Genomic DNA, 15,893 nt, shown 5'->3' on the forward strand with positions numbered 1-15,893 from the left:
CAGCCCTGGGCCAGACTGGGATGGCATCTCTTATCCCCATCCCCCACAGTGATCCACTCTGGGGATTACTACCTGTTTGAGTCTGACAGTGAGGAAGAGGAGGAGGCACTACCGGAGGAACCCAGGCCTTCATCACAGAGTGCCTTCCAGGTCAGTCGGGAAGAAGCCTCGGTCAGAAGGCGGTTGAGGGGGAGTGGTGGGGCTCTCTTACTCCAAAGATACTCTGATACCCTCTCCCAACCTCCCAGCTCACACACATCTCTGATAATAGTGAGGCAATTTCTTTTCTTTGCCTGGAATATTTCTGACGGTGTCTCCCCCAGTTCTCTCTTGAATGAGCCAAATCCCATTATGTATATTGGTTACCAGGTTCTGCTTTTCTTTGTTTTATTTTGGCTTGGTTTGGTTTTGCTGGGAAGAGAGAAAATAAAAGCTTGTGAATTGGAAAATTAAATTAAAAACAAACAAACCTACATCTCTGCACTGGGGCCCCCATATGTCAAATCTGTTCCACAAGCTGGCATTGAAAGCCTACATTGTTTAGAGTCCCATGCTGGGCCCATGGGAGAGATGGAGAAGAAAGAGAGACAAGTTCCCTTCCTACACAATCAATCAATCAATCAATAGCAATTAATTACGCACCTGTTAGGTGCTAGGCACTATGCTAAGTGCTGAGGATACAAACATGAAAAAGACAGTCCCTGCCCTCAAGAAGCTTACAGGCTAATGAGGGAAGACGATTCCTCGAGGGAAGCTAAAAAATGGGGAGGTTGGAAGGAGGAGAAGTCAAAGAATTCCAAAATGAGGGCAATTTCCCTCCTGTAAAATGAGGGAGTTGGATTCCATGAACTAACCTTCGGTCTTTTCCCACAAAATCTCTGTTCTGATGAAGACTTGCAAATGAATCATAGATACATCCAATGCTAGATCCAGAATGCTCTGGCTGCCTCTTATAGGGTGGTCTAGACAGATAGTAAAATGATAGAGAAAGGAGAGGTTCAGGGTTCAGGAGTTGAAGTGGTAAGGATAGTAAGGCTTCAATAGAGATGTCCCAACCCCATGATGTAGACAGAGAAGGCAGAACAACCTGTTTTTGTACTCAGTCCAGATGACCCCTAGAAAAACTAAATTTCCCAGACTCACAACAACCCTGTCCTAATCCTGATGATAGCTCTGCCCCTCTTTTCCTCTTCCATCCTCAGTCACTAGTCCTAAATTCCTGGTCTTCTTCTGATCTTTAGATTATGAGAGCTAGAAAGATACCTTAGAGATCTGGATAGCTGGATTTGGAGCAACTTGTAATCCAACATCTTCATTTATAGAGGAGGAAATTGAAGTTCAGAAAAAAGGAAATGACTTGTCCAAGTCATAGGGTTCATGGCAGAGCTGGGACTGGAATTCATTTCTCTTGGTTCCACCTCCAGCGTTTTTTCCATAATCCCATATCACCTTTCAGACAGGTTGTTCCAGGTTTCTCTGAACCCAACCCTTTCATCATTTGTTATAGCAGAACAATATTTCATCATATTGAAATGCCACAACTTGTTCAGCCATTCCCCAGTGGATGGGCATCCCTTCAGTTCTTTACCACCCCCAAAAGGGTTGCTATAGTTATTTTTGTACGTATGGATCTTTCCCCTCTTTCTTTACTCTCTTTGGATGTGTAGACATAGTAATGGTACTGCTATGCATAGTTTAATAAATTTTTTTGCATAGTTTTTGCAGTTTCCAGACTGACTAGAGCAATTCTCAATACTACCAAAAGCATGTTAATGTGCCTGTTTTCCCACAGCCCCTCCGGCATGTGTCATTTTCCTTTTTGGAAATCTGATAGTTATGAGGTAGAACCTTAAAGTTACTATAATTTGTATTTCTCTAATTATTAGTCATTTGGAGCATTTTTTCTTGACTGTGGTATTTCTTTTGAAAATTGCCTGTTCATATCTTTTAACTATTTATCACTTGTATTCCATGAGCTGGATTTGGCATTAGAAAATCACCTATAGGAAGCCTTCCTTAACTCTTTTAATTCCAGTGTCTTCTCTCTTTCAATTATTTCCTATTTATTCTGACTAGCTCATTTGCACATTTTTTTTTTGGTTTGTTGTCTTCCCCATTAGACTGGAAGTTCCTTGTAGGCAGGGATCTCCTTTTTACCTCTTTGTATCTCTAGTGTTTGGCACAGTGCCTGGCATACAGTAGGTGCTTAACAAATATTTACTGACTGACCAACCTAGGTTCAAGTCTTGATGCTGCCATTTACTACTTATACAATCTTGGGCAATTTATTAAGCCTCTTTGAGCCTCAATTTCCTAATCTGTAAAATGAAGAGGTCAGACCAAGTGTTCATCAAAGATCCCTTCTAGCTCTCAATCTGGATCCTTATGATCTTTACAAATGAGCCTCATCCAAAAGAGAACTGTATGAACCCAGCTGCATGTGGGTTCAAGCCACCCATACTTTTTTCCCTTGGCCACAGCTGGCCTATCAGGCATGGGTGACCAATCCTCAGACTGTCTTGAGAAGACGGCAGCAGGAGCAGGAACTCCAAGAGGCTGGGGAAGGTCCCTCGATGGACCAGCAGCTGGAAGGTAAGGATGGCAGTGGACATAGAAGGGAGACGTAGAGGGTTGTCTATCACCATCCTGGAAGGATGCTGTCTATGAGATCTAGCTTCAGTCAGGAGCTAAGGGCCTTTCATGCCCCTGTTCAACCGGCCCCTTGTCTCCTTCCTTTCTCTGTGCTGGGGCTCTCAGCCAACTCTGCCATTGTCTCATCCCTGAGATCTGGGATGGCATAGAAAGGGCAGGTCCAATGCTCTGGCAGTGTGTGTGTTGGGGTGGGGAGGAAAGTTTGAGGGTCTTGAACTGATCTTTTCTCTGTCCGTATGTCCCAGGGAACAGTGACCACCCAGAGTCTGAGCAGTCGGGGAGCCCAGAAGAAGAGGTGCCCGGTGAGTGAGAGCACAGGAAGTTCCTTCCTTGGTGGGTTCTGTGAGATCTCAGTACAAGAGCGCATCTGTCAGGTGGACAATGTCAAGGCATGAAAGCAACGGGGCTACCCCAGCTTAGCGGGAGGATGCACACATTGACTCTACCCTCTGCCTCCTGAAGGACTCCCTGGCCCCTGCGAGCATCTCTGCTCTGCCTCAGGTGCTCAGGCACTCAGACCCCCCCAGGACCGCACCCCCCTCTAGTTGGCACCCAGTTTTCACCAAGAAGTTGAGGGCTCATGAGCAATTTCCTCCATACTGAAGAGCAGGAATGTGCTACCTCAGAGCAGTCTGTGACCGTGTGTGCCACCCACACCCCTAAGGTTCCCTGCTCTAGGTCTTCCAGCCCAAGTTTCACCATCTGGGAATGAGAAATGGGGCCAAATTAGGATTGAGTCTTAAGTTGCCTTAAAAAATTATAGCACAGGGGGTAGCTCAGTAGATTAAAAACCAGGCCTAGATATGGGAGGTCCTGGGTTCAAATCTAGGTTCGAACACTTCCTAGCTATCACTTAACCCCCATTGCCTAGCCCTTGCTGCTCTTTTCCCTTTGAAGCAATACATAGTTTTGATTCTAAGATAAAAGGTAAAGGTTTAAAAAAAACAACTGTAGCACTATACAGGAAAAAGAGAAACTGTGAAGTCAGAGGACCTGGGATCAAATCCTGCCAATGGGATTTATTGCCTGTGTCATTTTGGAAAAATCATTTAATTTCCCTGTGACTCAGTTTACTTATCTGTAAGATGAGAGGACTGAACTAGATGTCCTCTAGGTCCCTTCCATCCCTGGTTCTAGGGTCCTTGGCTCTATGAGTACCTCCTTTTGCCCCCCCCCAACTTTGGGGAGTGGACAGTGTAGGGAAGTGGGTGGGAAGGGGCTGCCCCTCTATCGCAGACAGCTCAGCCCTCTGGCTCCCTTCCCCACAGGCAGAAACAATGTGATGCAACGTCTCCTGAACATCCTGCACTTCCTGTGGGTGCTGGGCCAGGCAGGGGTGGATGGACTGACCCAGTGGCTCAATACCTTCACCCGACACCATACGACCATATCCACTGTGCTCCGGGCTGAACGCTATGTCCTCACTCAGGAGCTGCTCAAGGTGCTGGGAAGAGAAAGCAAGGGAGCAAAGATGGCGGGTGGGCCAAGAAGGGGAAGCCTTTCCTAGGCACTGCTCACCTAGCTTGGGCAGGTTACCTCCTCCTCCACCTTTCTTAGACAGTAAGTGCTAAATGATGCTTGTTGAGTGAATTAATTAAAAAAGCATAGGCCTGCCCTGGGCTATTTCAGTGGAGGAAGTGTAGGGAAGTGGGCTGAGATGAGGGGACAAAGGATCCAGGGCCTTGGGCCTGAGGGGGTCCCAGCTGCCCTGCCTGACACCCGAAGGCTTCCCCCACAGGGAGGTGAAGTTCAGCGGGGAGTGTTGGATGGACTATACCTAAAGGAGGAGGAAGAAGAGCTCGGACTGCAAGGCCCTTCCACTAGAGACTTCCAGAGCAGCACGGCTTCAAGGCAGGTGCATAGGGGGCCTATTGGGTGGGAAGGAAGGGCCTGAGTTACTTGGGAGGGAGGTGGGGTTCTTAGACTGATTCTTCCCCCCCCCCCTTACACATACACATACACACACACACACACACACACACACACACACCCTTTCTTGGCCTTCTAGTCCTCAAAGCTGCTATTGTCATTGCTCTGGTCCCTACTAAAATAGTAACCACATTCCCAATTCCCACCCTGACATCTGTCCCTCTTCCTCTGGTCCCAACCACCAAGGGGCATTGGTGCAAACCCAACTTTCTCCCCAACCTCATGACCCTTTCCCAAAGTCCCTTGGGGTTGTACAAGGGTATATGGTAGAATGAAGGTCCCCCAAGCTCCCCCTCTGACACTGTCTCTCCCCTGCCTCACAGTGGGTGTGGGGCAGAGGAGGTACTCAGCAGTGCGACTGAATACACAGGAGCCACGAGCCCCCTGACCACAGGCTATAACACTCAGAGCAACAGTGAGGAGCTCCTTGGGGGCCTAGACACCCCTGATGATGGAGATTTAATCCGGGGCTCCCAGGAGCTCCTGGCCCACCCAAGTATCCGGACTAGGACAGCAAGTGAACTACTTCTTAACAGGTACTCCCTTGCCCCATCCTCTGCTTATAACCATGAACATTCAGAGTCTTGGAGTCGGGGGGAACACAGGGGTCATCAGTCCTACCTAAATCCACCTAAGAAGGAGTCTTCTCTACAATGAATCTGACAATGGGTCATCCAGATTCTGTCTGGAAGCTTCAAGGGACAGAGAACTCATTTCCTCCTGAAGGCTCCCATCCTACTTTTGTGAAACTGTAATTGTTGCTTTCTAAACCCTTCCCTTCCATCTTAGAATCAGTACTAAATATTGGTTTTGAGGTAGAAGAGCCGAAAAGGCTAGGCAACGAGAGTTAAGTGATTTGCACAGGGTCAAAGAGCTGGGAAGTGTCTGAGGTCAGATTTGAACCCAGGATCTCCCATCCCCAGGCCTTTCTCCACTAAGCCACCTAGCTGCCCCATGCAGCTATAATTGTTAAGAAGTATTTTTCTTATATCTAGGTGAAATCTCCCTCTCTAGATTCTACCCATTGCTCATAAACTTACCTAATGAGGAGAAGCAAAACAAATCTAGCCCTTTTTTCATTTGCTGTCCCCTCTCTAGAGGGCTGAACTGCTTGTCTCTCTTGGATCATGCAAGAGTTAGAAGGGACTTTAGAAGCCCCCTAGTCTGACCCTGTCCTTTTATAGAGAAGGAAACTGAGGCCCAAATGGGATTTGAACCCAGGTCCTATGACTCTAAAGCCATTGCTATTTCCATCATACCATACTAGAGTATGGGAATCCCGGATAAGGGAATGCCAAGTAAAACATGAGGAAGGGGGAGGGTCCCAGCCCAGGGTGTCCAGAAAGAAGTCTGCATCAGGGAGATGGTGAAGACCCTTGGGATCCAGCCTTGCCCACCCTCCTCACCCTGGGCACCTGTGACTAGGATGACTGGGCTGGATGGCTGGGGGCCTGCTTGGGACTAGGGCAATGGAGACACCTTTGCCGTCTTCTCCAATTTCTCCTTCCACAGGCGATTCAGGTTTGAGGAGCTGGAGGCATCTGAGAGCTTTTATAGGAACCAGGGCCGGACCCTGAGGCTGCTGCAGGCCCTCTACCTCTTTGTGGCGGCCCACTCAGAGCTGGTCTGTTACTTCATCATCATTCTCAACAACATGGTCACAGCCTCTGCCGCCTCTCTAGTGCTGCCTGTGCTAGTGTTCCTCTGGGCCATGCTGTCCATTCCCCGGCCCAGCAAGCGCTTCTGGATGACAGCCATCATCTTCACTGAAGTGAGTGGGCTTGCCCTTTGGATTCAGAGCCAAAGAATGTCAGAATTAAGGTGGACCTTAGAACATAGAATATCTGAGTTGGGTGGTCTTAAAATAGAGAATATCAGAGTTGGGACAGAAACAATCTTAGGAAACAGAATTGTCAGAGCTGGGCAGGATCTTTCAAGAGCTGAGAGGGACCTAGAACTTAGAGTGTTAGAGCCTAGAACTAGAGCTAAGAGAGCTCTTAGAACAGAGAATGTTAGAGTTGGGAGACCTTAGAACAGAGAATGTCAGAGTAGGAAGGAGCCTTAGAACCTAGAATGTCATAACTGATAAAGATCTTAGAATTATGAATGACTGAGCTCGGATTGGCCCTGGAATACAGAATAGCAGAGCCAAAAGGGGCCTTAGAATCTAGAATCTCAGAATTGAGTGGAACTTTAAAACATAGTATGTGAAGAACTAAGAGGGATCTAGAAGTTAGCATGTTAGATCCTAGAACTTCAGAGCTAAAAGGAGCCTTAGTTAGGACCCAGAATGTCAGAGCTGGAAGGAGCCCTTAGTTAGGACCCAGAATGTCAGAGCTGGAAGGAGCCCTTAGTTAGGACCCAGAACGTTGGAGCTAAAAGGACCTTAGAGAGACTGGCTGGTCCACATCTCTCGTGGTACAGATTGGGGAGCTAAGTCAGATGGTGGGACTGAGTAGGACTAGGAAGGAGAGGTGGTCAGTCAGTTCTTGGCAGCCCCCACCTCAAGGGCAGTGATGGTGGTGGCCGCAGTGCCTGGAGCTCCCTCTCCTCTCCTGGGCAGGTGATGGTGGTGATCAAGTACCTGTTCCAGTTTGGCTTCTTCCCCTGGAATAGTTCCTCAGTGCTGCGGCGCTACGAGAACAAACCCTACTTTGCACCAAGAATTTTGGGCCTGGAGAAGTCTGACACGTATATCAAGTATGACCTGGTCCAGCTCCTGGCCCTGTTCTTCCATCGCTCCCTGCTGCTGGTGAGCCTTGCTTCTGGGGTCCGGCTGAAGGATCAAGGCTGTGGGGAAGGGGCAAGCAGGCAGGACCCTCCATCTTGGTTTCTCTTTCACCTCTACTTCAAGAAGAGTCTCGAGGTCGGAGGTCGCTGACCAGGTGGGGCAGGCCTTGACCAGGTGGTCAGTTGATGGCCTCGGGTCTAGAAGCTCAAGTGTAGAGGTCAGAGGTTGCTTCGAGGGCCCCTGGCCCAGCCTCCAGGAGCTCGTGGCTTTTATCTCCCTTAGCCGTTGTCCAAGGAGATGCCGGGGCTCACCGGCTCCCTCCCCATTTCCCTTTTCAGTGCTACGGTCTGTGGGACCATGAAGGGGACACGTTTACCAAGGAGCAGGACCAGGCAGAGGACCGAGACAAGGCGGTACCAGAAGAAAAGGCTGAGCCAGAGCTGCTGCCTCAGGACGAGGTGGGAGCGGAGGTCCGGGGTCATCCCGGGGCTCAGGACGGACTTCAAGTTGAAGATGAGATCCAGGCCGAGGACGGGGACGGTAACGGGAGGCAGGACGGGGCCCCGGCTCAGGCCGAAGAGCCCAAGGACACAAGACGGCTCAGCCTTCGGTTTAGAAGGAAGAAGAAGGCCAAAGAGCGGGCGGCGCCAGGAGCCATCGGTACCGCCATAGCAGTTACTCTTGGCGTTTGTCCCCCAACATCCCCAGGAGCGTCCTCCCGTCCTTCCAAGCACCAGCCCATTTCCTATCGCATTAAAGCCTCCCGGCTTTGGATGCCGACTCTTGGCTAGGCTCTCTGGCCTCAGTGTCTTCTTTTAAAATGAGTAGGTTAGACTAGATCATGGGTTCCTAAATATGTTTTAGTCGTGGAGCCCTTGGACAATCTGGTGAAACCTAAAAGATTCCTTCTCACAATAATGTCTTTTTTTTTTTACCCTTAATTTCTTAGTAACAACTCTAAGATGGGCAAGAGCTAGCAAGCTGGGTTAAGTGACTTACCCAGGGTCCTACAACTAGGAGGTGTCTGAGGTCAGATTTGAACCTAGGTCCTCCCAACTGCAGGGAGAAAAGGGGGAGATGTGGCCCTGCCCAGGCTAGTTGAGTAGAGAAACTGCCCAGTGCAGTGTTCTTATGACCAGATGCCCCAAGAGCATGGTGGGATGGGGCTAGGGATCTTCCAGCAGGAGGGCAGGATGCCCTCTCCCCTTAGCCCCCGGGATCCCAAGTAGCCAGAGGAACCTGTGATAGGTAAGCACCCAAAGGTCTGTCCCCTGGCCAAAAGACGCCCCAGGCCAGCAAATGGCCCCCTGACCCCAGGCCTGACCTCTTCTGACAAGCCTTCCTGCCTTGCAGAGGAAGAAGAAGAGCCCAAAGGAAAAAAAGAGAAGAGGACGAGCCATCCCCGGGAGAAGATGAAGGCCACAGGACTCAAAATCAGGCGCTTCTGCAAGACGCTGTACGTACCCCCAGCTTTGGACCCTGGACCCTGCGCAGAGCCAGGCTGGAGCTACCAAACACCATCATTTCAGGGCTTGGAGAGGGCGGTGCGGAGGGACTGCTTGGGCTGGGAGGGATGAGGTGACTGGGGCTGACGGGGGCTTAAGAACCCCACCACCAGCATCCTGTCTCTCTCCTGTGCCTCGTCCTTTGAGGTCCTTCTCCTGCCAGTCCTGACATTCTCAGGGGAGAACTCCAGGGAGCTCCCAACCAAAAGTCCCCAGCCTAATGATCCCCTCATGAGCTAATTAACAAGCTTTTGTGAAAGGCTAACTAAATAAAACACCATCCCTGCCCTCCAGAGCTTATATTCTAAAGGGAGAGAATTACCCATGAATATTTAGATAAAAACAGGATATATACAGAGTAAATGGAAAACACTGAGAGAGGAAGCAGGGAGGGGAGGAAAAGGGGATGGGTACATGCAGGGAAGACCTGCAGAAGGTAGAATTTGAGCTTAGTCTTGTAGGAAGCAGACAAATGAAGAAGAGGTAAGTGCTTCCAGGCATGGAGGACACTGCCAGTGCAAAGGAATGGAGACTGGAAATTGTGTCTTGGTTAGGCAGGGGCTGGTGCTTTTGTAGTGATAGGGAAAAGGGGGTACCCTAGAGGCCTGGTTCCCAGGTCCTGAGGTGCCACCCATCCCCAACAGAGTGCAGAACATATACCAGCCCATACGTTGCTTCTTCTGGGACATCCTGCATACCCAGTACCGAGCAGCCACCGATGTCTATGCCCTCATGTTCCTGGCGGATGTGGTTGATTTCATCATCATCGTCTTTGGCTTTTGGGCCTTTGGGGTAAGAAATGCCCTCTCCTTCCACTCCTAGGAATCATTCAACCAGTCATTAATCGATGAACCAGAGAAAATCTAAGGTCTCATCGGCTTTGATCATAAAATCCTCTCAATATTTTAGTTTTTCTCCCATGCCCTGTTTGTGCTCACTGGTGTAGAGAATGTTAGAAAGAGGGACATAAGGTCCTACCCAGTCTGGTAGAGGAGAGAAACTGCCCAGTGCAGTATTCTCATGACCAGATGCCCCAAGGACATTCTCTCCCACCCAGGCCGCCATCTTGTTTCCTCTCCATCTCCCCACCAAAACTCAGTCAAGTCAAGTATGTTGGGGGTACCTGCTCTAATAGGAAGCTAGCTCGTGCTTGTCAGGTTACAAAGGACTTTCTGCATTTTAACTATGAAAAAATAGGGGATAAAAAGGCTTGTCCCCATTTTGCATATGAAGGAACTGAGGTTCAGAGTGGTTATTTTCCCTCACCACACAGCTAAGCAGTGGCAAAGCTGGGGCTCAAACCATCTTCTAACTCAGTACTCGATGAATTAATGAATGCATCCTTGAATGAATGAATGGATAAACAAGCGTGCACTATGCCTTGCAGTGTGCTAAGCTCTGAGGATTCAAATGTGAGGCAGTTCCTTCCTCACAAGGGGCTTACAAAGGGAGACAATCAAAATTGGGGCTGGAGAAGGCCATTTTGGTCTGAGTCACAAGATGGTGGAAGGAGCCAAAGGGCAGTGAATTGGCTCGTCTTTCCCAATAGCAATAACATTTGCATCAGTTCATGTAAGTCTTCTCATGCTTCTCTGTGTTCCTCAGAGTCATTGTCATACCACAGTGTTTAGCCATTACTCAGTTTAATGGACGTTACTTTGTTTCTTATGATTTTCTGCTACATAAAGTGCTCCTATAAATTTTTTGGTGATTATGGGGGGGGGGGGGGAATCGATTGATCAATCAAGAGCAGAAGTGAGATGTATATGGAAGAAGGAGCAAAGATACCTGCTCCAGGGAGGCCCTGCTGTCCTGGTAGACAAAATCTGGGGCCTCTGGCTACCGTGGGTTACCACCAATCAATACAGCCCTGTCTGCTCCAGGGAGGAGTGCCAGAAGGGATGGAGATGGCCTTCTAGGGTCTGATCCAAAGGTCCAGCTGGCTAGCGACGACACCAAGCTGCTGCCTCTCAGATAAATGCCTACCTTGGGAGGTAGCACAGAGGTGTACAGAGCCCAGGGCAGAGGGCTTCTCCTCAGCCCATACTGGTTCTCCCTCATCTAGCCCTTAATGTCTTTAGCCCATAATCTAGACCTTCTTCCCTTACTGATACATCATTGAGCACCTACTGTGTGTAAGGCACTTCCTCATCTAATGTCTGTCTAATTTTCTTCGGTTGTTTAAGATATTTGACTTACTTCCATAATCAAACTATAAGCTCTTTAAACTCAGGGACTTAAGTGTGACTTTGGACAAATATATCATTTCTCCCTGGGTCCCCGATCGACATGGTGGATAGAGCATTAGACTTGGAGGCAGAAGCACCTGGGTTCAAATCCTTTTCCAATAGCTACCTGCCTCTCAGGAGCCTTAGTTTTCTCACTGCAAAATGGATATAACAAGACTCAGAGAGCCTGCTTTGCATGGTTGGTATGGATGTTTAGGAGAGAGAACAATCCATGGACTGTGCTTTGAAATTGTTAAAGTAATACTACCGGGTGTGAAGTATAGGGCTAAAATATGACGAGACAAAGACAAAAATGAAACACAAGCCCTGCCTTCCACCTTTCCTTCTATTCCCAACATCTAAATAATAGCTAATGAAAATATAGCTTTTTACATATTTTATATATATAGCAATATATATGTGTAATTTATACAGTACTTAAATCATTCAGTCCCCACAGTGATCTTAGGAGATAGTCTTATTGTTATCTCCATTTTACAGATGAGGAAACGGAGGCAAACAAAGGTTAAGTGACTTGCCCAGGGTCTCATGGCAAGTAAATATGTGAGACAGGATTGGAATTTGGGTCTTTCAGTCTAGCATTATAACCACCGTGCCACCAGTTACCTCTATACAACAAAGATTATCTCAGTTTTACAGATGAGGAAACAGAGGTTCAAGAAAGATTCATGATTTACCCATGGTCAGAATCAGAATTTGAATTCGGGTCTCTCCTGACTCTAATCCTCTTTCTGCTCTTCCTTTTTCTTGCTCTGAAATTCCATAGTCCTATGATTCTTTTCTCCAGCGTATATTATTGGGTACAAAGCAAGAGGTCACTAAATGCTTTTGGCTGATTGAGAGGAAAAGACTAGAACTATACAAGACATTGTATACATTGAATACATTGATACATTGAATATCAGGGACATATTGCCCATTTTCTAGATCATAAAAAACACTGGACTAGGAATCAAGAGACCTGGGTTCTAGACTCACTCCAATGGGGTCAGTCCAACTCTTCAGGAGCCCATTTGAGGATTTCTTGGCAAAGGAATGGTTTGCCATTCCCTTCGCCAATCTACGTCATGACTAGTTGTCTCCATGACTTTAGAGAAGTCACTTTCCTTCTCTGTGACTTGGTTTCCTTGTCTGTTAAGAGGAGAGGGATGGCTCTGTGCTCTCAAAAGCCTTCTTAAGACGCCAATACCTTCCTCCTCCTCCCAGAAACACTCAGCTGCCACAGACATCACGTCCTCGCTGTCGGATGACCAGGTGCCCGAGGCCTTCCTCGTCATGTTGCTCATCCAGTTTGCCACTATGGTCATTGACCGGGCCCTGTACCTGCGTAAGACGGTGTTGGGAAAGCTCATCTTCCAGGTCATCCTTGTATTTGGGATCCATCTCTGGATGTTCTTTATCCTACCTGCTGTCACAGAAAGGTTGGCACAGGGTGGGAGGTGGGGGTGTGGTGACCCTGCCTTGGGAAAGGTTGGGTTGGGGCACATTCCATGACCACTAGATAGGCTTTAGACATGGAAGCAGGTGGGAGTGGGGCTGGAGGGCCGACTAATCCTCCTCCAAGGCACACCCACAGACACCCACAGACCAGGGGTCCGCGCCTTCGATGGAGTGTACAGAGGAGATCTGGACAGAAGGGCTTACTCGGAGGTTCTTGGCCAATGGGGGCCGATGTCAATGTGGCTGCAGACAATGGGAGACTAAGGAAGGAATCAGTGGCTGATTTGGATCCCAAAGTTCCAGCTCTATTAATTAGAAGATTTGGGGGTCTTCTATGGCTGAAATCCGAGTCCGGGTTGCCTAAAATGATAAGGAGCAAGTCCCGATAGCTGTGTAACAAGAGATAACTTGAGGCATCCTCCATGAGGATTGCTCCTCCCGTCTCTATTAGCTGTTGTTCCTTATCTCTTCTCCCTTTTGCGGCTAAACTCATGGAGCCAGGGATTTGAGTTTGGGGTACCACTTTCCTCCCTCTGCAGGATGTTCAGCCAGAATGCTGTGGCCCAGCTGTGGTACTTTGTAAAGTGCATCTACTTTGCCCTATCAGCATACCAGATACGTTGTGGGTATCCCACCCGCATTCTGGGCAACTTCCTCACTAAGAAATACAACCACCTCAACCTCTTCCTGTTCCAGGGGTGAGCTCCAGGTCTTATCCCTTCAGTTCTAGAGCAGTTACTTCCAGGTACTCCAAGTTAACTTTACCCAATGGGGCCATCTATATCCTAATCCCACTCTCCAGTTATAGAATTAGAAGGTACAACCTCTCATCAATAGGATCTAGCTTTTTCCCCTGACAACCCAAATGTAGAACACCATGGGAAGTTGACCCTGAAGGGGCCCTCAGGGATCATCAAGACGAAGCCCTCCCCATTTTACAGATGAAGAAACTGAGGCCCAGAGACAAGAAGTGATCCCAGTCAGAGGGTCTAGATCCTAGACTCAACCAGGATTTCCTTCCTCTTCCTGCTAGGGGGCAGAGGTCCTGGGGAGGAGACAGGGTCAGGGGTTGACACATGAATCCTTCTGTCTGGGAGCAGATTCCGGCTGGTGCCATTCTTGGTAGAGCTGCGGGCTGTGATGGACTGGGTGTGGACAGACACTACGTTATCCCTGTCCAACTGGATGTGTGTGGAGGATATCTATGCCAACATCTTCATTATCAAATGCAGCCGAGAGACTGAGAAGGTAGCAATGAGCCCCTAAGCCTATGTGGGATTAGTGGAAGGAAGGAGAAGAAAGGGAGGGAGGGAGGGAGAGAGAAGGAAAAAGACAGAATGATGGATGGATGGGTGGATGGACAGACAGATAAGATAGGTGGAGATAGCTAAGGATATTTGAGGAAATATCAAAAAGTTTCTTAGTATGATGATAACCAGGTGGTGCTGGATAGAAGATAGAGAGTATAGAGCACCCAGCACACAGTCAGGAAGACCCAAGTTCAAGTCCAGCCTCAGATGCTCACTAGTTGTGTGACCTTGGACAAGTATTTAACCCTGTTTTCTTCAGTTTCTTCATCTGTAAAATGAGCTGGAGAAAGAAATGGCTAACTACTCCAGTATCTTTGCCAAGAAAATTTGTAAAAGGGGGTCACCAAAACTAAGGCAGAACTGAAAAATGACAGAACAACAACTGACTGAGTGAGGGCAAGAGTTGATAAGGAGAGAAAGCCAAGCATTGAACTCACTGAGGGAAAAAGAAAGAGTATCGTAGAAGTCATTAGACAAAAGCTAGCCAGTTTTTGACTTGAGTGGTAGATGTAGATTGAGTGAAACTTTTAGGAGAAGTTACTAAGTGATGGTGATAGAGAGGGGAGCCTGGAAGTGTCCGTTGGGAGCCAGCGATGTTCTATCTCCTCCACCTCTACTAGTGCTGGCAATGAGTGAGAGTATAACCAGTGCTAGAAAGTGTGGCCAAGGAGGCTTTGTCATCAGAAGGGAGCTGGATCTCAGCCATAAGACTGAAGGAATGGGCAAGTAAATCATTTCAGATGGAAGTAAGTTTGTTACCTACTAAGCAAGTTTTCTAGATAGTCCAATAGTGGAGAAGGAAGAGAATAAGCATTTATATAGTGCCTACTATGTGCCCAGGCATTGTGGCCCAGTAAAGGGGAAGAAAGGAATAAACATTTATACATATCAGGTACTGTACTAAGGGCTTTAAAAATATCTTGTCTGATGCTCACAACAATAATGCTGGGAGGTAAGTATTATCATCTCCATTTTACATTTGAGGAGACTGAGGCAAACAACAGTTAAATGACTTGGCCGGGGTCACATAATTTAGTAAATAAGGCCAATTTATACTCAGATTGTCTTGATTCCAGGCTCAGCACTGTAGCTACCTCAGTGGGTAGGTCAGTAGGATGATAGAACAATGGAATAGTAGATGGAATAATTTTTGTTGTTCAGTCATGACTGACTCTGTGACCCTTTTTGGAGTTTTCTTGACAGAGATTCTGGAGTGCTTGCATTTTCTTCTCCAGTTCATTTTACAGATGAGGAAACTGAGGCAAACAGGGTGAAGTGACTTGCCCAGAATCACCAAGCTATTACGTTTTTTGATGCTTTTGATTTGATTTGAACTCAGGAAGATGAGTCTTCCTGACTCTAGGTCTGGTGCTCTGTGCAGTATGGCACCACCTAGCTGCCCTGACAGAATGGCAGGTAGATGAGTAGATAAAACAAATGAGGCAGATGGATAGGGAGGGGAGTCCCTGCCTTTAAACAGCTTCCATCCTAATGGAGAAAGACAATTTTCAAGGAGAGCTAGAACCAGGGGAGAAGACAGTGCAACCTTTTGGGGCAAAGCTGCTAGTGAGGGAGTGAAGTCTGGAGAATGGGTTGAGCCTGAGGCAAGTGAGCATGGTGGGAACCCCTCATGAAGTGCTGGTCTGGGCTAGAGACTCACCAGGGATCCGGGAGCCCTCGAGCTCTGATTTGGGAGAATCGGTGGAATTGGGAAATTGCCCAGATGGGCACATCTCAGGCTCTCCCAGTGTGATGAAGCCTTCAAAGGGCCTATTAATGCTTGGACCAACTTACTAGATGTTTGATAAGCAAATATCAGGAGAGGGTCATGTAAGAAGGAACAGTGACAGCAAAGGGGGCAGTGTTTGGAGAATGGCAAGTACTATCATGTGTCTGATGTATAAGAGACATGAGGAAGATGGGAGCTCCCTCTTTATTTGGGAATTGGTGTTGGGAAGAAGGGAATTTGGGGTCAAATTGAGCAGGAACACCTAGCTTACATAGGATGGCTGGAGCAGGCCTGGAATGCCAAGTTAAGGAGTTTGGATCGCCCAGTTGGTAGACAATGGTAAATCAT

The 15,893-nt window shown here is 48.0% G+C and overlaps 1 protein-coding gene across 1 annotated transcript in view; it reads left to right on the top strand.

Annotated features, from left to right (window-relative positions):
- PIEZO1 (piezo type mechanosensitive ion channel component 1) overlaps positions 1–15,893 on the top strand; it is a 148,801-nt gene that overhangs the window by 127,159 nt on the left and 5,749 nt on the right. Inside the window, exons 32-45 of the mRNA XM_044659390.1 lie at positions 50–150; positions 2,481–2,592; positions 2,898–2,954; positions 3,921–4,093; positions 4,391–4,503; positions 4,905–5,117; positions 6,094–6,352; positions 7,145–7,333; positions 7,651–7,972; positions 8,666–8,768; positions 9,462–9,609; positions 12,273–12,487; positions 13,046–13,204; positions 13,607–13,754. Of these exons, the coding sequence (XP_044515325.1) occupies positions 50–150; positions 2,481–2,592; positions 2,898–2,954; positions 3,921–4,093; positions 4,391–4,503; positions 4,905–5,117; positions 6,094–6,352; positions 7,145–7,333; positions 7,651–7,972; positions 8,666–8,768; positions 9,462–9,609; positions 12,273–12,487; positions 13,046–13,204; positions 13,607–13,754 (2,312 nt within the window). The remainder of the gene's footprint in view (positions 1–49; positions 151–2,480; positions 2,593–2,897; positions 2,955–3,920; positions 4,094–4,390; positions 4,504–4,904; positions 5,118–6,093; positions 6,353–7,144; positions 7,334–7,650; positions 7,973–8,665; positions 8,769–9,461; positions 9,610–12,272; positions 12,488–13,045; positions 13,205–13,606; positions 13,755–15,893) is intronic.

The sequence above is a fragment of the Gracilinanus agilis genome, chromosome 2, assembly GCF_016433145.1.
Source record: "Gracilinanus agilis isolate LMUSP501 chromosome 2, AgileGrace, whole genome shotgun sequence".
Taxonomy (NCBI): domain Eukaryota; kingdom Metazoa; phylum Chordata; class Mammalia; order Didelphimorphia; family Didelphidae; genus Gracilinanus; species Gracilinanus agilis.